Source organism: Anser anser (genome assembly GCF_964211835.1).
Source record: "Anser anser genome assembly, chromosome: 11".
Taxonomy (NCBI): Eukaryota; Metazoa; Chordata; class Aves; order Anseriformes; family Anatidae; genus Anser; species Anser anser.
Window position 1 is genome coordinate 21,404,477 of NC_139732.1, and position 22,647 is coordinate 21,427,123.

At 53.3% G+C, this 22,647-nt stretch overlaps 2 protein-coding genes across 3 annotated transcripts; both read right to left on the reverse strand.

Annotated features, from left to right (window-relative positions):
• Positions 1–2,419: 2,419 nt before the first annotated feature.
• FOXC2 (forkhead box C2) lies at positions 2,420–17,997 on the reverse strand. The gene is made up of 2 exons (XM_083851581.1): positions 16,061–17,997; positions 2,420–2,488 (listed from the first exon to the last, which is right to left on the reverse strand). The coding sequence occupies exons 1-2, from the start codon at positions 17,423–17,425 to the stop codon at positions 2,435–2,437; spliced, it is 1,419 nt and encodes a 472-aa protein (XP_083707707.1). The 5' UTR covers positions 17,426–17,997; the 3' UTR covers positions 2,420–2,434.
• On the reverse strand, positions 6,390–11,309 carry FOXL1 (forkhead box L1). 2 transcript variants are annotated; one of them, XM_083851583.1, is made up of 2 exons: positions 10,256–11,309; positions 6,390–9,329 (listed from the first exon to the last, which is right to left on the reverse strand). In XM_083851583.1, exon 2 carries the CDS (start codon positions 9,165–9,167, stop codon positions 8,229–8,231), a length of 939 nt encoding a protein of 312 aa, XP_083707709.1. In that variant the 5' UTR covers positions 9,168–9,329; positions 10,256–11,309; the 3' UTR covers positions 6,390–8,228. The 2 variants fall into 2 exon arrangements, with proteins under 2 accessions (XP_083707709.1, XP_083707710.1); XM_083851584.1 differs by having other exon boundaries at positions 11,200–11,259.
• Positions 17,998–22,647: the final 4,650 nt, after the last annotated feature.

Here is a 22,647-nt window from a genome sequence, read left to right on the forward strand (position 1 = left end):
ATAACAAAGCAATTATATTTAACAGTAGGTACAGTTAAATTGGAATAAATCTGGTTTGTATACGGAGACATTTCGTGTTTATTAATAATCATTGTGTCCCCACTGCTCAGACCTATTCCAAATATGAGCTATAGCAATGTATAAAAGTGTTTCTCATTGGTGTAATTGGGTCAACATGAATGACTTGGCTCTCCTCCTTTTTCAGTGACTATAATTATATCAGTGCAAAGCTGGATACATGAGCTTCAATTTGTAGTAAAGCACATGATGGACAAAAGTGAAGGTAACTCTTCCAGATCTTCATGAGGAAAGAGATTTTCTGGGACCCTAGTTTGGTGGCTTATAACAAGCCTTTGCAAATTTCTTTACTTAGTACCTGAGCTTGGGGAAGCAACTGCAGGGCTGTTATTAAGTCACATCGCTAGCAGTCCACTTGGGACTCCCTGGTCTAAGTCCACAGCAGAAGGAAAACAATGAGGTCTTCCCTCCACTGCAGCACAACCCAACCAAAAACGGCTTGGAAGAAAAACAAAAAGAGCTTTTGGGGCAAGTTTAGAGAGAACTCTGTTCAGACAAAAGGGGTTTATTGCCCTTGCCAAGCAGGCTGACAGCTTGTCTGGAAGAAGCAATATCTGCTGTGGGTGGATTTCCTCTCCCCTGATTCTCTAAAGTACAGACCTCATATCAGCTGGTCATCCAGCTTCTCCGCATATAACCAAGGGGTGATTTTAACTCCCTAAAGATTGGGCTTGTGGTCATTGGAAGATCTACTCTCTGACGGTGTTTTGCTTTCCTGGAAAATTAGGGAGAAAGCCTGGGTGGCTAGCTTAGATCAGGTGTTGAGCTGTCAGATGACTAGTGTTGATTGAGATGAAATCCACACAAACTGCCCTGCTTAGGCTTGCATGAGTAATGACAGAGAGGTAAAGAGATCTCTGGGAAGTAGCATCCCCACCTCTGGGCTTTGATGTTTGAGGATGTGACCATGATACTTTTATACAACTTGTACCTGAGCCCCGTATTGCCTTTGGGGCTCAGATTGCTGTGGTGGGAACAAGAAAATCTCTGTCTGCTGAGCTCAAAAAGCACTGTTTGGGGATGCTCTTACCAAGACGGGATCTGGCGGATCGCTGAGCTGATGTTCCTACAAAGAACTCTAGGAAAACCTCACTCATGTGAAGTTCTTGCAAAAAGGAGAAGAATATTGCTTCCCCAATGATGGGCAATTGCTATGATATAAATGGCAAGCGTTGAGATCTGATGTGGCTCCAAACAGTCCTGAGAGAGACATGAGCATCTCTGCAAGGACCAGGGCTGGTACAGGCAGCGAAGCACAGCAATAGACCCCCCATACACTCAAGGACCAGCTCTGCCAGTGTTGTAGAAGCGAATGCTGCACAGCTCGCATGCACAGAAGATAAAGTAAGAATAAAGATGATGAAATCTCTACCTTCCCCTGTTCTGTGTATCCACCTTTAGGGAGGTAGGTGCTTTCCGTTGCCGACTCAGCATCTCGCTCGTTAGGTCTCTGCGGTGCTGATAGATGGGTGGATGAGCAGCTGAGACAAGTGGAAAGACAGCACCAGTTTTCGCAATAGATGAAGAGCTCCTTATACACTGCGAGATCACAAATCCATCACATGAAGCCTAATGAGGGGGCCGAGCCAGGACAAATACAACTGTTTAACAGTTTATTTTAACCGTCCAATGAAAATGAAGTAACTTAAAAGGATTCATGTTGCCAACAATCTTTTTTCTTTTTTTTCTTCCTTGCATGGTATTTGTTAGAAATCAGGATTTTCCTTAACTAAATGTCTTGTGGTCTCCTTAGCTTTGTTTCTTAACAGGGTTGTCTTTATGTTAGTTTTCTTTGGCTTCCCAATAGAAGAGTAACAGATTTCTTTTGAAGTTTTTATTGATGAATGAGCTCCTATAAATAACTCTGTGTGGCAGCAGCTTGATCTCAGAGTTTACTCTGGAATAATAGTAGCAATGGGAATGGAGGAAATTTATGGCAGCATGACATGAAATAGTTTAATGGGCTTCATACTGTTTAACTTAATCTTTACAGATGTAAAAACAGAAATACAATTATTTTAACAACTATTATTACATATTGCTTTTGTAATGAAAACAGTGACTTAGTAAGCAACTGAAGATAGATAGTAAAGAATTAAGGGGTCCTCCTCAGTGCAGATCCAGGAAGATCCAGGTGTAGGGTCCATGTGTTCCCAAGCCTTCACCTGCAGGGCTGAGAGAGCTCAACCAACCCTGTGACAGTTTCTTCGGGGAAAGGTGGAGGGAAAGGATGGAGATGCTGCTCCAGCCCTCGGATACTGACCTAAAAAAGGATAATTTAATTCCTTACCGTAACAAGTCTGCTCGTCTTCCCTGCATGTGTTTGCCTCATTTCTCTAAGGCAAACTCACATACCTTAAAGGTGGCCCAGATGTGCCTCTTTTCCCCAGGTGAACTCAGGAAGGTGATGCTGGAAGAAAGGAAAGGAAAAGCTTAAAATCATCTGTCTGCTGTCTATATGGACCGAAGGCTGTAATTTCCAGCAAGGCTGCCTTGTCTCCTGCTTCAATCACCATCCAGCTGAATTAGCTCACGGTAATGTAAAGGAGGCCTTTGTAGAGCACCATGTCCTGTGTTTTGCCGTGCTAGGAGTGTAAAAAAGGACTCAAGTAAATGAGCACGCATCCGAACTGTTGCCTGCATCCAGCTCAGGTGAGCCCCAGCACCGCGGAGCAGCTCTGGCGTGGCTCAGCACCATCCGCGGGCAGGATGGCATCGAACCCAGCGAGGACTTCAGCAAGGGGCGGGGGTCAGATCCAGAGTCCTAAGGACTGGGAAGAGCACAGGACCCAATTCCAATGCAAGATTTCCTTTGCAGGGGTTTGGATCTGGCTCGAGGCCAACCGCAGCTCCGCTGAGCTATTCAGTGCTTTGCAAAGAGCTTGAGTAAATATTGAAACATGTTAATGCCCTGTGTAATTTTTATAACAATAGCTGACTGCTATTAGCGTTGTTTCCTCCTTGAGGGAGTGTTCCTTGAAATGGAATTACAATGAAAATTATTAGCATTGTGTTTTAAGCTGTCTGCTTAGTGGGAAATTTGCATTATTCATAAAGCTTTCCAATCCACGGAAATTGCCCGTGCAAGAAATAACTTGCAAATTCTTACTCGATTTCCAAAAATGTGGGAAAGTTTATTTATTTCTCCATGCATTCCTGATTTGCAATGTGCTCTCTAAAAATGTCGCTAAGATTTAGGCTAACCAAGCTCATGCTAAATTTAGCAACTATATTTTAAATAAACATTCTTTACGCTTTACTGAACTGGCTTTGAAGCTGGCTTAAAACAAATTGCGTTCACATGAACATTAACAATGTTTTACTTTGGACTAAGAGAACATCTGAATAAGTAATAACGTATTATTCAGTATAATCTGAAAATGAGATTTAAGGGTTCTAATTCAGCCAATTTAGGAAAGATTCCTATAAGGAATTCTGAATCAGATCAGTATTTATTTTTGGAAGGGCCGGTTCAGTTCTCCTTGACCACACAAAACTTTCTTCTGGTGTCTTATTAGACACTGCGAGCTACGAGCCTCTGTGAAATCAGCTGTGATTTAGCACGCATTGCATTTGAGGAATCTGGCCCATTTTAAAGCACTTAATGATTTGTCTGGATAAAGCACTAAAAATATACTGTAGGGAGCAATTATGCAATGTCCAGACTGATGAATTGCATAACCTCATAGACCTTTTCCATCTGTAACTTCTCTCATCCTGTGATCTTGTCTTCTTGGTCTTTCATTGAAAATCAAGTATGCGATCTGTTTAATATCCAAGATGCCGTCTCCCAGGAGACCTGTTTTCTGGGTGTGCGGGGCTATGAATCAAGCAACGGAGCAGATCCTCCTGCCCTCTTGTTTCTGGAATTGACAGCTCTTTACAACAGGCTGAAGAGCAATTAGCAGGAGGCCAGAGGGTTTTGGTGTGAAAAGGGATGTTCTCTCCAGTGCGTGTCCTCCTTGGGAAAGGATGAAGGAAAAAGGAATTATTAAAAGGGACCAAAATGAAATAGAAGCAGCTACAAAGTCCCTTTGGGTTGTGTCACCTTGAAATCAGGCATGTGCAGCCAGGAACTTTGAGTGACAAGTCCTGAAAGCGGCTTCTGCACATATGTAAATACTTGATGTTTTATATATATATAAATATACGTGTATATACGCTGTGGGACCAACTTTAAGAGGACACATGCAGTGTGAATTTCAAGATTGGAAGCCCCACTTATGAGAAATAAAACTCCTGAACTGTTTTAATAGGCTGCTATGCAGCGTTTTCAGTTCCCCTCATTGGAAACCTGTGTTCGGAGCAAGGCTGCTCCGAGACCTGAAGAGGTCCGCCACAAACCTCTTCCAGCTCTTCTGTGCTCCAACGAGTTAAAATTGGCTGCAGAGCTCGGCGACGTGAAACCTTGCTCAGCTGGGAGAGGTCATTCCTCCCCGGAGGAACGGAAAAGCATATATATCGCCCACACAAGGAGTATGCTGTTTATACTGCATCATAGGCTATTTTCTCCTTTTTCTTCGCAGTATTGCAGACTTGTGTTTATAGCCAAGCCCAAGAGGTTGGGAAAGCAAAAGGGGGGAGATTCCAGGGATGAGTTAAATACTGGGTGGCAGTTTTGTGTTTGGCAGCTGTTTTTGTTTTTTTTTTTGGTTGTGGAACAGGTGTGAAACCATTGACATTGAATATTTGCAGCTTGTCAGGCCCTTTGTATTTGTAGGACACGGTGTCTGTTTTGTACGGCGCAGCACCAAGATTTGGGTGATGTGCAGAGGAATCGAGGACATTCAGCCCCACGCAGATGCCAGGTACTGGCGTATTGATAGGCACACTTCTTTCTCAGCACCGAACTGCAGTTGTTTTTATTGTACCACTAGTTCTGCTCTTCTATATATAAACATATGACGTGCAAAAGCCTTGTGTGGTTAGTCATTCTGCGAGCTGGCAACAAGACCCTTTTTCTCAGTATTCATCTCCTGCAAGTTACACCGATGGCCTGATCCCAATTAATTCCGAGTTGCCACTCAGAGCTATTTACTTGGTTCTGAGTTCACGCGAGTTAGAGTCACCCTTGTGCAGAACACATGAAGCCTGTTAATTTTTCTCTCCCAAGTGAAACCAAACTCAGGCCTGGTGTAGCTTTTAAATACTGCAGCTGGGCTCGGTCCCACTCCACTCTAACAAAACAGACATAAAACCAAATGTCACTGTGAGCAAAGCTTCAAGGAAACAAACTCCTATCACGCAGAAAAGGTTAAATCCCCCCAAAACACGCCTGTGACAAAAACATACAAGTCAAGCTGCAGTACAACTTCAGTTTTATTCCTTCAGGTGTTTTTTATTTCTTTATTTATTTTGAGCAGGGTCTGCCCTTGTACATAAAGGACTTCGAGGTGGAGGCCATCAGTGAAGGAAATGGTCGCAGTGGCTGCTGATGGTTCCCCCGTGCACCTGGATACACCTGTGTGAGCAGGAAAAACCCAGGTAGCAGGACCAAAAAGGTATTTTGGGAGCTGGAATAGGATCTGAGAGGTCCCAGGACTGGGGCACCACAGGTCGGGGGCCAAGTTAGGAAAAAGGGATCCAGCCAAGGCTGGAGACACGGATAAAAACATGTGATGGGGCTGCCCGGGGGGGCTTTAGTGGATTTTTCTTTGCATGTGGCTGTCCCCACACTCTGTGCACACAGAAGCAAATGGCCACTTGCCAGCGTACCCTGGAGGTGTGCAAATTCCCAGGGACCATGCCCTGTGCAGCTGCAATGGGAGAGCTCTCCCCGGGGCTGGTGGGAACATCTGCTGTGTGTCAGGAGGGGCTTCACTCACAAAGAAAAAGGGTTTTCTGTCTATAAACTTCCTTGTGACTGAGAGCACGAATAGTCATCCGGGGGCAAAACCCTTCCCCAGGCCAGGCTGAAGGGAGACGAAGGATCCAGCATCTCTGCTGTGGGACCAAGCTCTGGAGCTTGATGGAGACCTGGCCTCATGCATCCTCAGAGGCAGGATTAACCCCCCCGTTTCCCACGCGTGACCAAGCCCTATGACATGCAAGCAGCTGGGGGGGGAGGGATAATGGGAGGTCTCAAGGCACCACTGGGCAAGAACTAACCCTGACCTCCCTGCCCCTGCTGCTTCATATGGGTGATGTTAGCACCCAGCCTCCACAGGGCTTGTTCAAACCCTCCTAGTAAGGCTGCCATTTATTTAACTTGCTCCAGTGCCTGTCTGTAATTACACAGGAGTGGCACTGCAGGGACAAGGGAATTGATGAACCCTCCCAGCATGTGCCCAGCTCTGTAGGTGATGGTGGGAGCACAAGTGGCTTTGAACGGGCAGTGACACCTTCACTATCACAAGATTTTCCTGATTTGGTGCCATAGCTTTAAAAAATGGACTCAATTGTTATTTAAACAGAAATTACCAGAAATAGGAAGCATATAGTGAATGTTATTTTGTCTATCTTGCAAATCTATATAAATATTCCCCCTGTCCTTTTTTTTTCTCCTTTTTGTCTTTTTTTCGTTGAGGGTGTTGGCACACTCCTGGGAAAAGCTGTATCTGTGTCTGCCCAGGGATCCATCTGTGAGCATCTTCCTTTTGGGAAACTCAACATCATTCCCACCTTTCAGGGATTTTCTGTACTTCCCCACCTGAGAGCTCTTTGCTTCGTGTTGATCTGAGCCCTGCTAAGCTCCTGGTCCAAATGTCAAGGCAGGCAGGCGAGGTGTTAGGTGCCGGCCATCCTCTGGAAAAGCTGACCCACAGCTCACCTGAGAAACCAGACTTCCATAGCCCAGGTAAGGCCGTGAGAAGGGGTAGGATGGAGGGAGGAGAGAGACAGAATCACTTCAGGAAATATGAGATCACAGTTACAAGAAACAGGTCACTCCCCAAGCCCCTGTATTTCTCCTGAGTCCCCTTTTACCTCCTCCTGGCAGCGTCACCCCACCAGGCTGCACGAAGCGATGGGAGTTCGACAACGCATCAGCCACGGTCCTGGACCAAATGCTTTTATTGGATATAGGTTGGTTTCATAATGAAAATTGAGAATATAGACTTTTTTTTTTTTCCAAAAGGGCATTTATCCATTAATATACAGAAAGCCTCTATCATGGCAAAAAAAAAAAAAAAAATATTCCTGATTGCTCCTAAAGAGTCTTGATATTTCTTTCTTTAAGAAAAGAAAAGAAAAAAAAAAAAACTTTGAGAAACGTAGTTGATGGTTTCTGTTGGTTTGTGTTTTTTTTTCCTGGTAGTTGTCCGGGTTGTTAACACAGCTCCTTTGAAATGCCAAGACCAGCCTCCACAACCCGGCTTCAGTCTTTTTTGGTCAGAAGCAACCGATCCCAGCCACCCAGGGAAACGGGCCGCTTCTCCACGTTCAAAACGTCTTTGCTCATCCGTGCCCCCTCTCCACAGCCACATGAGCGAGACAGAAGTGAGACACCACTATCGCGATACTCAAGAAGCACAAGTGCTGGGCAGGAAAACAGCTTGCGTTAACGTCGTGAGTTATATACAGTGCTGAGTCAAAGCAAGCAGGACTGCGCAGAATGAGCCTGGATTATTTTGTCTGCCCTTGTTTCAGCTCCGGTTACTCTGGTTACCTGCCTTTTACCCACTCGGAGGGCTGGGCTGAACTCAGGAGCGATGGTGTGCAGCAGGCCCCCATGGGTACGCGTGGCAAAGCAAATCTCAGCCCCCTTCCGTGAGAATAAAAGGGGCGGTTTGGGTTTTCAAAAGGAAAAAATAAAGAAAAAATAAAAAAAATAAAGAAAACTGGAGACCAGAGGGGGGTGGCAGAAAGCAGGTCTAAGAAACGTGATGGATGCAAAGGCAAAAGCCGCAGAGCAAAGCCTGCAGGGCGTGGAGGCCAGCGTGGGACCCCCCCCAGTGCCCCCTCTCTGCGCCTCCGCCACCGAGGTGAAAAGAAAACCCCTTTACCTTGCACAGTCGATCTGGTGGGGGGGGCTGGGGGGTGGGGAGAAGCAATCCCTAAGGAGCTCTCCGCAGCGAGACGTGCCTTGAAAATGCCCTGAAATCCTGAGTCACCTCTAAGAGCGTTTTTTGGTCTTTTACCCGCGTGGCGAGGTCCGAGTCCGGGCTCTGCCCTCCAGCGAGCAGCGAGGGGGCTGGAGGGGTGGGGGGCACCTACTGGAAATTCAGTACGGCCTCGGAGAAGTGGAGAGGGAAGCAGGAGAGGAAGGGGATGCCGATGTGGTAGAGCCTGCCGTGCACCTGGGAGTCGAGCATGAGGGAGGCGTTGAGGGCCGGCCCGAAGCCCCCGCTGGCGACCAGGGAGCCGCCGAGGCAACCGACGGGGCTCTCCCGGGCCTTGGGGGCTGCCCCGGGGGGGGGCTGCCGCAACCCCTGGGCGAGGATGCTCTCGATGCTGAAGCTGCGACCCCGAGGACCGCTCTTGAGAGCCGGGGGGGCGGCGGGCGGCCCCCCGGAGGCGGCGGGAGCCCGGGGGGCGGCAGCGGAGGAGCAGCGGGGGGGTCTCCCGGGGGCAAACCCTTCTTCCCCCCCCCCACCGGCAGCCGGTCCCGGAGCCCCTTCGTCGCCCGAGTCCGCCGCCGGGCTGTGCCCCGCTCCGCTCCCCTTGGCCCGCTTGGGCTCGTCGGGGCGGCCGCCGTCGGGGGGCACGGCGCCGCTCCGAGCCTCCGGGGGCCCCGCGGCTTTCGGCTTCCTCTTCCTCCGTCGGTAGTTGCCGTTCTCGAACATGTCCAAGCAGCGAGGGTCCAGGGTCCAGTAGCTGCCCTTGCCCGGCCTCCCCTTCTCCCGGGGCACCTTGACGAAGCAGTCGTTGAGGGAGAGGTTGTGGCGGATGCTGTTCTGCCAGCCCTGCTTGTTGTCGTGGTAGAAGGGGAAGCGGTCCATGATGAACTGGTAGATGCCGCTCAGGGTCACCTTCTGCTCCGGAGCCTCCTTGATGGCCATGGCGATGAGGGCGATGTAGCTGTAGGGGGGTTTCTGCGGGGGGTCCTGCCGGGAGAGAGCGCCGCTGGGGGCGAAGCCCAGCGCGGCCGGGAGGTAGAGCATGGACGGGCTGCCCATGGGGGAGAGGTGGCTGCCGTAGAGGTGGCTCATGGCCGGCGGGCGTGGAGCTCCGGGTCTTCCCCCTCGGAGCCCAGCGAAGGGCCAGGGCAGGGCAGGAACCTGGGGCGAGTCCGCCGGGGAGCTATTTGTGCGAGCTCAGATCCCAGCCCTGCCTCAACGAGCTCGCTCTGCCTCTGTCCCTGCTTCATAGCTCTTAAAAAAAAAAAAAAAAAAAGGAAAAAAAAAAAAAAAAGGAGGGGGGGGAGAAGTTAAATAATTGTTGTAAGTTTGCTATTATATGTTGACTTAGCACTGGAAAATAAATTGTCTCTGATAAACAGTCGTTTGTGTTCTCAGCCCACCCACATTAATTAAAATTTCATTGCTACAAAACTCCAAGCTCTCTCCACGTGTCTTGCTGGTACCAGCCAATGGTCTCCGGGTTATTCCTTCATTTGTTTATAGAATTAGTCTGTTGATAAGTCTGCCCACCCAAGTCGAATCAAGCTGTGTTTATTTGGAAAAATTTCCGGGCACCCAATATATAAACGCACTGATCTGATGTTTGAAATATCACGTCCACCCTTTGACGCTGTAAGCACACACAGCAGAGCAGGATGTGCACTGCTGGAGCTCGGGGAGGAGCGGGCGAGGATCCCCGCAGGAAAACGGGGGCATTAACCAAAAAAATTAAAAAAAAAAATTAAAAAAAAATTAAAAAAAAAAAAAAGGAGAGAAAAGGAAGAAAACCGGATCGAGGAGAGGAGAAAGCAGCGCTGCGGAGGGGAGGAAGGAGCAGGGGACTCCCTGCCGGAGGAAGGGCTCTGTGCGGGGGCCAGGTGCGGAGCGGCTCCGGGCCGGAGGCCGCAGCCTCCCCGTCGAGGACCGGCTGGGGGCGGAGGCCGGGCCCGGCCCTGGCCCCCCCCGTGGCCGGCGAGCGCCGTGCGGGCAGGGGCCGAGCCGGGAGAGACGCCCGGGGGCTGCAGCGAGCTTCAGACAAGGGGAATTTGGCAGGCGCGGGGAGGAGGGTCAGTATTTGTGAATGCGGGCCTGTTGCTTTATATTATGTACTTTCCTGTTTATAACAAGGAGGGGGATTATAACAACTTTACAAGTGCACACAGCTGGCCGGTGCTTACATTAGGAATTTGTGATGCTCTTTTTCTGTATAAACGTCCAGGTTTGGGTCTGTGTTTTCTGTTGTTGGATTTTTTTTTTTATTTTTTTTTTTAATTTACTGATGTAACAGCTTTAATCCGAAGCCCTGAGGTATTCCGATGCGGTTGGAGGTGTCGGCTCTTTCCCCAGGCCACCGCGGCTCAGACCTGCGTTAGAGCCGGCGGTGGAGCATCATTTCTCCGGGGGAGGGAAGAGGAGGCAGGGGATGGGGGGTGTATGGGTGTGTGCCCCCCCGTTATAGGGCCGTGGAAATAAAGGGAGGGTTTCAGGAGAGGGAACGCCAGCACGGGAGATGCTCCCTCCCTGGTTATTTAAGGAGGGGAGCAAGATCTGCCCGGCCCTGGCCGTGCCCCCCCTCTCCTCCCGTCGGGTTTCTCGCCCACCTCTGCCGTTTCCCCGAGCAGTGCAGAGGGCGAGGGGCTTTCAGCCCCGGGCAGAAATCTAACGGGATTTTTATGGGGCCGCAAACGATCCCAAAACCTATAAAGCACCATCACCAGTCCGGGATGCGCAGCCGGACTGCCCAGGGAGGTGGCTTCTGTCGGGGAGAGGGGCTCGGGGCTCTCCTCGCTCACTGGCTCGTCCCAGGCAGGTGGGGAAGGGGAAAAGGAGACAGGGGAGATTAAACCCACCCCGCTAACACCGCCCTTGCGGGGACGCCGCATCCCTCCCCCGCGCCGCGCACACCCGCCGGCCCCCGGCACGCCATCCGGCGTGCCATAAATGCAATAAAAGCCCAGATAAATCAAAGCAGAAGGAGGGCTCGGAGGGAGGAGCGCCTCGAGAGTGGGGACCAGCATTGCCGGGCAGTCTCCCCCCCACACACACACCCCCCCACACACACACCCCCCCCCCGGTAGCATCCTCAGCGGGGAGGGATGGTGCAGAGCCCGGCTGCTCTCACCTGCTCGACGCTCCCGCAGGGCAGCGAGCCGGGGCCGAGGGTCGTCTCCCACCCCCACCCTCCGCACAGCCCCACCTCGGGGAATCCCCCCGCTCCCAAGCCACCCCAAACACGGGTTATTAAAACAATAAATACTCGCGTGGACTGCAGGAGACGGGCACGCGGGCTCTCCCGAGCTCCCTCCCCCAGGAAAATTGTTGCTTCCTCCTCCCCCCCCCTCCCCCCCCCTCCCGGTAGGAAATCCTTGGAGGCGGGGATGCGGCTTTTCTGTCTGCTCCTTCTTCCCAGCCCATGTGCTGCCTGGTGTCTCTCTCCTGCCAGCGGCATCTCCGCGTTATCTGCCCGGGAGCAGCCCCCTCGGACGTGCCTGCAGCCGAGGCGGCTCTGACGGCTGCGGGGTGGCCGGGGAAGCGAGCGGACGAGAGCGAGCAACGCTGCGGAGAAGGATTTTTGTTGTTTTGTTGATGTTGTTGTTCTTCCCCTGAGCGGAAGAAATGCGGAGCCGGCGACGGAGGCGCTCCTGGACGTGTTTCCCCTCCTCTCCAGCTGACAGGCCCCTTTTAAAGCAGCAGCGAGGAGCGCTCCCGCCCGGGGATCCCGGGGGGAGAGGGGGATAAATCAGTGCTCCCCGCTCCCGCCGCAGCCCGTAATGGTGGGGAACGGGGGATAAATAAATCAGTGCTCCCCGCTCCCTCCACGGCCCATAGCGGTGGGGAACGGGGGATAAATCAGTGCTTCCCACTCCCTCCACGGCCCGTAGCGGTGGGGAAGGGGGATAAATCAGTGCTTCCCACTCCCTCCACGGCCCATAGCGGTGGGGAACGGGGATAAATCAGTGCTCCCCACTCCCTCCGCAGCCCATACTGGTGGGGAACTGGGGATAAATAAACCAGTGCTCCCCACTCCCCCCGCGGCCCGCCCCGCCGCAGGGTCCGGGCCCGTCCAGCACTTGGCAGAGCGGTTTCGGAAGGGGTTAAACCCCCCCGCAGGTTTACCAGCGGCAGTGGCTTTCGGCTTGCCCCAGCCCCTTGCCCCAGCCCCTTCCTCCTTCTGACAGATGCGAGCAGCCCTGAGCCACAGCCAAGCGCCCACCCCTCGCCCCGGGTGCTCGGCGCTGTACAGTTGCAAAGTCGCTCGAAATGGGCACAGTGGCACAGTTTGGGGGTACATTTCTTTATCTCCTGGCCTCTCACTGCCTGGTATGGACAGTCTGCAAAGTCCCCTCCGAAGTGACAAAAGACCTAGCGGCCTTGCCCCAAAAGCTCCTGTCCGATGCCTTCCCACGGCGCCCTGCCGAGCTCTAGGGGATTTAGGATGGCGTGGAGGGAAGGCAGACAGCTCCGTGCCCAGGCCTGTGCAGAGGTCGGAGACTTTCCTAAAGGCAGTGAGTTTTAACCGGGTCCTGCAGCTCTTGGGAAAGGCGCTCTCGGCCGGGGCACGGTGACCGCCGGCGTGGGGACATTCCCGGCAGCGCCGCGGGGACGAGCTGGGAAACCGCCGGCCCTTCCCCTCCCGAGCCCCGCAGCTGTCTGGGCTCTCAGACAGGTTTGCAAAACCGTAGGCTGATGGCAAAGCAGCAAGAAAAACCCATCCACCATCCTCATCCGCTGCCCGGAACCGCGCTGGGCCCCGTCCCGGAGCATCCTTCAGCTTCAGCCAGCCCCGCTGGGGCTAAGCTTGGTCCCCGGACCTGCTTGGGGGGGGAAGGAGGGTGCTCTGGGGGTGCTTCAACTGCAAACGTTGTCCTAAGGACGTGGTGGTGGATTATTTGGGGTGGGAAAAGATGCATCAGGGCCGTCACAAGGCCGTAGGCGCTGCCCTGTGCCTTCCTCCTTCCTTCCTTCCTCCCCCTCTGCCTCGGGCTGAAGTCACCTGTCGCGACAAACGCCTATCGCGGCATTGAACCCCATAGCTCGGCTTCTAAATGCAGCCACGGAAAGATGCCTGAGCCCCGCGCTCCTCGCCTCGCCTGCAAAATGAGCCCCAAAAACGCTCCCCTCGGAAAGGCCGGGGGCTCGGGGAAAGGGGCAGACGAGGTCTGACACCCCCCCTCCCCCAGGACACAGGGTGGGGGCTCAGCAAAGGGACCTGAGCCCCCAGCCTCCTCCGAGGGGGCAGCCGGGAGGCCGCCCTGCCCCGGATGCTCTTCCCAGCTGGGGGGAAGGCCTGATCCTGCAGGAAGCAAGCTCCCGAGCTCCTTGCTCTCAGCACCTTCGCGAGGGCTTTTCTTTTTCTGCCAGGCTGCTGAAATCCTGCCGCCCCACGACGGCAGCACAGCGGGGATGGGGGATAGGGCTTGGGAACACCGCACACCCCACCGGGCAGAGCCTTCTCCCCCTCTTTACATCCCTCCAGGATTATTGCCGACATCGGCTGCTGGTGGCAGTGTAAAGGCCACCTAGCCCTGAAAAACCCAGCCGGCACCGGAGGGGGGTAGCTACGGGCTGGGCTGGGGGGGCTGGCCCCCTCCCTGCTGCTTCCGTCGGGGCTGCCCCTCGCCGGGACGGGAGCGAGGCAGCAAAACCAAACGGGGGTGAAAGGGGACCCCCAAACCCTGCTGCAGCCCGGCCGTGTCCCCCAGGAACTGTCCAGCAGCAGCACGGGGGGGGGGGGGACACAGAGCAGGGCAGGCCCCCGCCCGCTGCTCCCCAGCCTGCGGAGAAGAAAACCTGCGAGGAAACACAGGGCTGAACCCGGGGAAGAAATCTTCCCCGCTTTATATTTTTGTTATTATTTTTTACCTTCTTCCTCTTTGAAATAGCTCTTCGGATTTTGTTGCAAGAAAAAAAAAAAAAAAAGGAAAAAAGAAAAACTACCCTCTGAGAGCCAGGAAAAAGGGCAAGAGTTTTACAAGAATGTTCCTTAAAATACAGATCAAGTGAGTGTCGGACATTTTTTCTCATTTCAAACCGAGAGTTTCTGTGCCTCTTGCCAGCTTTCCAGCGCATGCGAAATGTACCCGATCAAACCCAATTTATGTCATCGATTTTAACAGCCTCCCGCGAGCAGAAGGGGCTCCGCGACCCGGCCACGGCGACACGGGACATGGGGGCGGCGGGGGGGGTGGAAAGGGAAAAGGGGGAGGTGGCCCCGGCAGCCGGGCAAGGAGCCGGGCTTACAAACCCTGGGAAAGAAGCGGAGTTTTTTCCCCCCCCACGAAGCCCGCAGCATGCCGTTAGCATCGCTGCCCCCGGCTGAAGTTGCTTTAACAGGTTGGTTCGGGGGGAAGGGGGGGGACGGAGGGGGGAAAAAAAAAAAAAAAGCCGGCCCTAAAAGCGGCTTAGGTAGATAACGAGAAGGTCAAACCCATGCAAACCTTCAGACGGGAGGGGATTTAAAAGCTGTAAAACGATTCCTAAATGAACTTCCCGCATTATTCCTAGACTCCGCGGCGAGCTGGGGTTTAAGCGAGAGCTCTTCTCACCCGCCCCTGCTCGCAGCCCTTCGGGTTTCCTTAAAAGAGGGGAATTGGGGTTTTTCTTTTTCTTTTTTTTTTTTTTTCTTTTTGCCCCGTGTGGAAGCAGCTGCAAAGCGGAGCCCGGGCCTATGATGCAGGGACAGGGCAAGAGGAAAGGCAGCGGCAGCAATCCGAAACCCCTGGGGCCTGGGAAATGCCCCGCCGCAGGGGCTGGGGCGGAGGGAGAGCGGCCCCACAGCACCCAACAGCCCCCAAAATAATCGGAACGAGCCCTCGTGCTGCAGGAAAAGGACTTGGTTTGGGAAAAGAAAAAAAAAAAGAAAAAAAAGCAACGAGTGCCACGTTTTTCCGCGCGAAGGAAAGGTGGAGGGAGAAAACTTGCAAAAAACACGTATATACACACACAAGCGCCAGACTTGGAGCAGAAAAAACAGCATGGATTTATTTTAAGGTAAGTACAACAATTAAGACCACATAAGACAAACGAACTTTGAAGCAGGTTAAAGCAAATAGTCCTTAGGAATGGTCAAGGTGAAATCTATTATACAAAACATCACACGTCGTAAATAATAATAAAAAAAGTATCAGATACTTTGTCTTTTTCTTTCAAAAAAAATCCACCAGCAAAAAATAAATTATTTCCTCGTCTTGCGCAAAGAAGAGCTCTAAAACGAAAGAAACTCTATTGCATAATTATACAGAGAAGAAGAAGAAATCACTTGTCATTAATTTGGAAGTTAGGAGTCGTTGGGCGCGACAAAAATAATCCAGTGAACTCAACTTTAAATATTATATTAATGGCTCTGAAAATTAGCCTGATTAGAAATCCACACATTTTTTACAGCACAACAGAGAACTTAAAAAATACCCAGGACATATATTTATATATATATATTTATATACTTTTTTCTTTAAAATCGTATAAATGGTCGTTGCGATATTGGTCCATAACTTATTTTCTGAGACCCCCTATACTTTAGCATATAAAATTTGCCACTTTGTTTAGATAGACATATATATATATAATTTGTTGGTTTTTTTTTTTTAATTTTATTTTTTTTAGGAGAGATCCCCTTTTCAAGTAAAATTTACTTGCATTTCAGGAGGCCCGAAGGGGGGGGTAGGGGGAAAGGAGGGGGGCTTGGGATCTCCAAACGCCGTGGCTCGCAGGTCCACGGAGAGGTTGTGAGGTCTGTCCTCAGTCTGAAGGGTTTGGTGTGGTTTTATTTCACCTGATTTTCGATTTTTTTTGGGGGGGGAATTGTTATTATCGGTTTTTTTTTTCCTTTCATTTTTTGGGGGTTTTGTTTTGAGGCTTGCCCTAGAGGGGAGGGGGGCGGTGGCTACTCAGTACTTAGTGCAGTCGTAGGAGTAGGGGGCGGCGTGGCGGTATAGGGACGGCGCGGACCTGTAGGGGAGCTGACAGGCGGAGTTGCTGCTCACCTGGTGCTCGCTGAGCGAGGCGCTCTCCATGCCGAGCCGGTGCGACGTGAACATTTCCCGGACGTTGGGGAAAGTCTGCTGCTGGGTGCCGAAAGTGTGCCCGGGCAGGTGGCTCAGCTCGGCTCCGTGATTGAGGTACCACGAGGCTGCCGGTTGCGCCGCCCCCCCGCCGTGGGGATGCCCGGCTCCCAGCGCTCCCTCCTGCCCCGACGGCAGGCTCAGGGCGCCCAGGGGCGACGGGGCGCCCGTGGGATGCTCGGCCAGGCCTTCCTCCAGCGGCGCTGGGGGCACGCACATGTGGCCCGGCCTCTCGCCGCTGTACAGGCTCATGGCCCTCATGCTGCAGTGGTAGCTCCCACTAGCGTCCAGCGCCTGGCTGCACGCCGCGCTGTAACCCGACGGCTGCCCCGACGGCGGGTAGCCCAGCGGCATTGCGGCCCCCGTCCGGCCCGAGGCGGCACTCACCGGGCTCAGATCCCCCGGGGGGGAAGTCCGCAGGGTCATGATGTTCTCCACGCTGAAACCCCCCGGCAGCCCGTTGCCGGCGGGGTGATGCTCGGGCAGGGAGCCCTCGGGGGAGGCGGCGGGAGGCGAGGCGGCGCTGCGGGGGCTGTCCCGCAGGGCCCCGCCGCTGGCCGGGCTCAGCGTCTCCACCTTGGTGATCACCGGCAGCTCCGGCGATGCCGTCTCGCTCTTGATCACCACCTTCTTCTCGGAGGCCGGAGCCGAGGCGGAGGAGGAGGAGGAGGAGGAGGCTTCCTTGGGGAGCTCGGAGCCGGGCAGCCCGGGGGGTTTGGGCTGCTCCTTCAGCAGCCTCTCGCGGGCCTCCTCCTTCTCCTTGGACACGTCCTTCTTCTTGAAGCGGCGCCGGCGGCGCAGGAAGCTGCCGTTCTCGAACATGTTGTAGGAGTCGGGGTCCAGGGTCCAGTAGCTGCCCTTGCCCGGCTTCTTGTCGTCGCGGGGCACCTTGACGAAGCACTCGTTGAGCGAGAGGTTGTGGCGGATGCTGTTCTGCCAGCCCTGCTTGTTCTCGCGGTAGAAGGGGAAGCGGTCCATGATGAACTGGTAAATCCCATTGAGCGTGATCTTCTTGTCGGGGGCGTTCTGGATGGCCATGGTGATGAGGGCGATGTAGCTGTAGGGCGGCTTCACCAGGTCCTTGGGGGCTGCGGGCTGGTGCGGGTGGTAGGGCCCGTAGGAGCGCCCCATGCCCGCCGCGTACTGCTCGGCGTGGCCCGAATAGACGCTCATGGGGTTGCCCATGCCGCCGTACGTCCCCGCCGTCCGGTAGTAGTTCTGCTCGCTCAAATAGGGCACCACTCCCAGGGCGTTGGGGTCCGAGACGGAGTAGCGAGCCTGCATCATGGAGAGGGCTGCCCGCGGGGAGCGGAGCCGCGGGGGAGAGGAAGAGGAGGAGGAAGAGGGGCGCGGGTGGAAGGGCCTCACCCTCGGCAGGGACCCCTCTGCGGAACAAGGAAGAGGGGAGAGAGGGAGAGAGCGAGTCCCGGACACGAGCTGAATCCCAGCGTGTCCTCTAGCAGCGGCGCCGCAGCAGCATCCTTCGGGTCGCCGGGGGCAGGGTGGTCTCTGGCGGCCTCTCCCTCCCTCTTTATGACTGTGATTCTGACCTACACACCTAGCCGTGCCCCGCGGCGGCGGCGGGCGCTGCTGCGGAGCGGGATGCCGACGGGAGGGGAGGGGAAATACGATATTCTCGCGGAAAAAAAAAAAAAAAAAGAATTTAGGAAAAAAAAAAAATTAAAAAGGGAGGAAAAAATTAAAAAGAAGAAGAAAAAGCAGCCTTGCGGAAACCCAGTTCTGCTGACAACCAAGCCGCCCGAACTCCTCCCGGAGCCAGCAGCAGCGGCGGCGGCGGCTCCCGGCGGGCGGCGAGGGGTGCGCGGAGCCGCCGAGCTCCCGGCCGCGCTGCGCAGCGTTCAAACCCCGGCCCGCCGCCGCCGCGCTTTTACTCCCCGCTCGCCCCGCCCCGCGCCGCCGCCGCCCGCCAATGGCGTGCCGCGCCGCCGCCGCCGCAGCCAATGGGAGGGAGGCCCCGGGATGCGGTGGCGCGCCGGGCATGGCGCGCGGGCGCGCGCACCCACGCGCGCGGCCACCCTCGCCGTGCTTTAATCTATATATCCAACCCTATAGATAGAGTTTTTCCCCACTTTTTTTTTTAATTATTTCTTATTAAAATATCTTTATTCTTGTTAAAATACTTCATTATTAAATACTTCATTCTTATTAAAATACATCATTCCTATTAAAATATTTTATGTCTTAATCTTTTATTACCGCTATTACTACCATTTATTATTATTTCATTAAAAGGGTCCCCGCTTTGCTCCCTGCTCGCCCTCCGCCCGCACTCCACCAGCCCTTTTTTTTTTTAACTTTTAAGCCCATTTTCAGCCCATTGGCTCCCCAGGACCGCGGTTGGGGATCCCAGCTCGTTGTGCTCCGTGCCGGTCGGCTCTGCCCCTGCCTCGATAAATTTGTTCGCGGTGAAATAGCCCCGCGGCTCCCCGCTTCGATCCGCCGAAGGCCGCCGGTTCCCTCCCCGGTGGCGGTGGAGAAAGGACCCGGTCCCCGCTTTGCCCCCGCTTTGTCCCGTCTTTGCCCCCCGCTCCCGGCCCGACGCCCCCCGGGCCCCGTCCTTGGGGGCTCAGAGGTTCCTTGGCCTCTCCGGGGCACTTTGAGGGGGGGTTTTAGTTTTTCCAGTGCTCTTAGGTGGCTTTTTTCGTTCCGGCCGTTGAGGCGGATTTTCTCGTGCATGTGAAATCCGCCCCTCTGCCTCTCTCTAATGAATTCATTAGAGGCAATCAGAGCGGGACAATTAGGGACGCATGGTGGCCAAGTGTAAACTCGGGTGCTTGGGGTTGCTGCCGCGAGGTGCCCCGGGCTGCCCGGCGGAGACATGAAGGTGGGAAAGGGCCAGTTCCCCCCTCCCTCCTGGGCCAAGAAAACAGTCACTGCAAAATCGATTCGAGCCCGGAGGGAGCAGATGAGACCGGAGTGAATTCGCTGTCACCTCGGCGGGGCTTCTCCCCGCTGCCTCCCGCAGCCCGGCTGCTCCTGAGCTGATTTCTGAGCTGGGATTTTTTTTTGCTTTCTCACCCTGTAATTCCGCCTTTCCCTCCTTGCGATCTGTGGGGCACCATGAGGCTTTAAAAAATAGATTTTTTATTTTTTTCCCAAAGCCAGAGAGGGATTTTGCTGGCTGAAATGTCCCTTCCCCGCTTCCAGCCACCGCGGACGGGGGGAGACCGCGGCCGGCTGCGGCCGTGGGAACGCGGCGGGGCCGGCGATTGCCGACGATTTTCTTCGTAAGAAAGGAAACGATTTTATGCGATTGCCGAAAAAAAAAAATCAGGGGCAGCTCCCCTGCAAGGAGGTACCGCCAAAAATGATCCGCGATGGAAAAGCGTTCGGGAAGTTTTCGTCGGACGCTTCGAAATTGTTATTCGATTTTGATGGAAATAAACGGAAATTTAGCCGGAGGGTTTCGCCAACTGTGCAAACGTGCAGGAGATTTTTTTGGGGAAAATAAATACTAAATTCTGCAAGACCTGCTCATATTTTTCTGTTAATCTACGACTATCGAGACAACTTTTTTTTTTTCTGGAATAATTTGCGAACGACTTCATATTTTCATCTTCGGTTTTCAAAGAAATCATATTTCTCATAAAAAAACTGGGGCTTTTTCTAAGCGTATATAAGCGCACGGGATTTTTTAAACGATGCCACTTTTTAAAAGCCAGCAATTTTTAACTGCAAAAGCTTGACCAAAGCAACCCCGTCCTGCGGCGTCCTAGAGCTGTCCCTTCCTAGAAGCCTGCTCCGCTCTCGAGAAATAACCTGGGTTGAATCTTACCTCTCCTCAGCTGAAAACTTTACCGAGATGAATTGCTACAGAAAACCGAGGAGCGGCCGCGGGGCTTTGCTCGCTGCAGCTGGGAACTTTAGAGAGACTGACAACAAGCTCACAAAAGCCCGAACTTCAACCGCGGGGAGGAAGAAAAAAAAATAATAAAAAAGAAAAAGAAAAAGAAAAATCAGCGGTATGAAACAAAATGCTTCCGAAAGAGGGGAGAGCAGAGAGGAATCCCTGCAGGCAACAGGCAGGGGCAAGCACTCGCCCCCCGGGCATGGCCCTTTTTTCTTCTCGCCCCCCTCCGGGGCTCCGGCAGCGCCGTTTGCCCGAGTTAAGCCCCCCCCGGTTTTGCCTTCCAATTCTTTTCTTTGCCTTTTTGTCCCGGAACCGAGTGCCTCAGCCCCGACGGTGCCGCCCGTCGGGGAATTTTCCCAGCCCGGCTCCCCCCGGCCCGGCCCCGGCGCCCGGTGCTGGCGCTGCCCGGTGCCGGTGCTCGGCGCTGCCGGTGCCGGCGGGCGCTCACCTGCCCGGCGGGAGCACTGCGCGGCGTGTGCTGCCCCCCAGGGGGCACCGGGGGCTCTGCGCCGCCCGTCCGGCACCGCACCGGCACCGGCTGCCCGTGGGAGCCGGAGCCGTGCTCCGGGAGAGGAGCCGGAGGGTGAGGGATGGGGAGGAAGGAGAGGGAGAAGAAAGGAGAAAGGGGAAAGGAGAGGCAGAGGGGTGAGGGAGCCAGGGGGAGAGGGGGAGAGAGAAAGAGGAAGGGAGGGTGAGAGGGAAAGGGAATGGAGAAGGAACAACGGGCAGATGCGGGACAGTGGCAGAGGGGAGAGAGAAAGATGAGAAAGGGAGGAAGGAAAGGGAACAGAAAGAAAGTGGAAAAAGAAGGAAAGAAGGAAAGGAAGAAAGAGAGAGAGAAAGAGAGAAAATGAAAGAGAGAAAGAAAGAGAGACAAGGAAAGGGAAAGAAAGAAAGAGAAAGGAAAAGGAAAAGGAAAAGAAGAAAAAGGAAAAGAAGAAAAAGGAAAAAGGAAAAAGGAAAAGGAAAAGAAGAAAAAGGAAAAGGAGAAAAAGGAAAAAGGAAAAGGAAAAGGAAAAGGAAAAGGAAAAGGAAAAGGAAAAGGAAAAGGAAAAGGAAAAGAAAAAGGAAAAGGAAAAGGAAAAGAAAAAAAGAAAAAGAAAGCTTTGCCTTGGCAATGCAAACAGTGGCATCACGCCGGCAAAGCCCCACTGATCCTCCTGGCTGTACACTCACACCCCAGTGTCACCTCTGTTCTGGGGACCGACCCCAGGAAGGGCACCAGGGCACAAACCCCACGGCTGTTTGCAGCAGCAGGTGAGGTTGCTGGGCTCAGGCAGGTTGGTCCGGGCCCTAACATCCCTCCTTTGTGGGGTTATTTAGTAAGCACAATGATTCGGTCACAGGCTGTTTATTCACACATGGAAATCCATTTCACAGTGGTCAGAAATACTAATTGCGAGTACCCCAGTTAATGCACCGCAAGGATGAATTTATCATCAAAACAGCTTGACTTAAAAACTTGCAGCTGATTTTTAATTTCAATATTGAAAATGAACATACGTAGATTAGCATTCATCTTTGGGTACATCCTGTCCGCTTTCTGTGGCTGCCCTTACACGTTCGGTCTGTACTCCAGGGCAAGGACTGCTGCAGCACAAGGAGTTTCTTTCTGCATTGTCCGCAGTGCACCCCGGGGTCTGTAATCCCAGCCTGCGTGAGGCAGGCACTCCCTCTTATAGGGTTTTCATAAACTATGAGAGCTCCAGTTTGTCTTCCGTATGAAATGCTTGGATCCTTTTTTGACCTCTTTCTAGAAGTCAAAAATTTTTGACTTCTTTCTAGAGGTCAAAAATAAAAGACCAGACTATTATATTTGGTTTTGTAAAATGAAATCTAGAAGTGATGCAGTCACCTCGAGTGGACTAACTCCACTTACACGGGGTGTTGGTGGCCCTGTACGCTTCCTGCTACAAAGGGACTTCCCAGTGACATCTGTGCGAGCCACGTGAGGCTGTGAGAGCTAATGGGAATGGCTGCATGAAAAAAAAAAGATGCCATGGAAAATCAATTTGGTGCACACAGGATTTCAGAGCCGTGGAATCAAAGCGGTGAATTGAACCGGTCGAAAAAAAACGTCACCCAGCAGCAGACTCCTAGGGCAAAGTATCCTGATCGCTGCAGAGCCAGCTCGGGCCCCTCTTTTTGGGAAGCCAAATCCACGTGTGGGACTGAATGGCCTGCAGGGAGGTTGGAGGGAGCTGTGGGAAGGACCTGAGCCCCCCTGATTGCTATTGCATTAATTGTCACAATGCAGTTGCTCTCACTCGCTTCCCCTTTCCCAGAGGAGAGGAGGAAGAGTGTGTCAGAGCCGCATCCATCCCGGGAGCTGCAGCACGATGATTTTGGGGTGACAGCGGACAGACGGAGAGCGCTGGCTCTTGCAGCCCCGACGGACACGAGGAGAGCTAAATGCCACCCGGTGTCCCAGCACGGTGAGCCCACGTGAGGTCCCTGCACCCTCTCGGGAAGGAGGACGACGCTTCCATTTCCTCTGCCGGCAGCGCAAATCATGAGGCTGACTTACAGAGAGGCCGTAAATTGCTCACCAAAGGCCCAATCCCGAACTCCCCGCTGAGATATCAAAGTCGCTGGGAGTTTTCCGTGAGTAGGAAGTGGAGGAATGAGCTTCAAACAT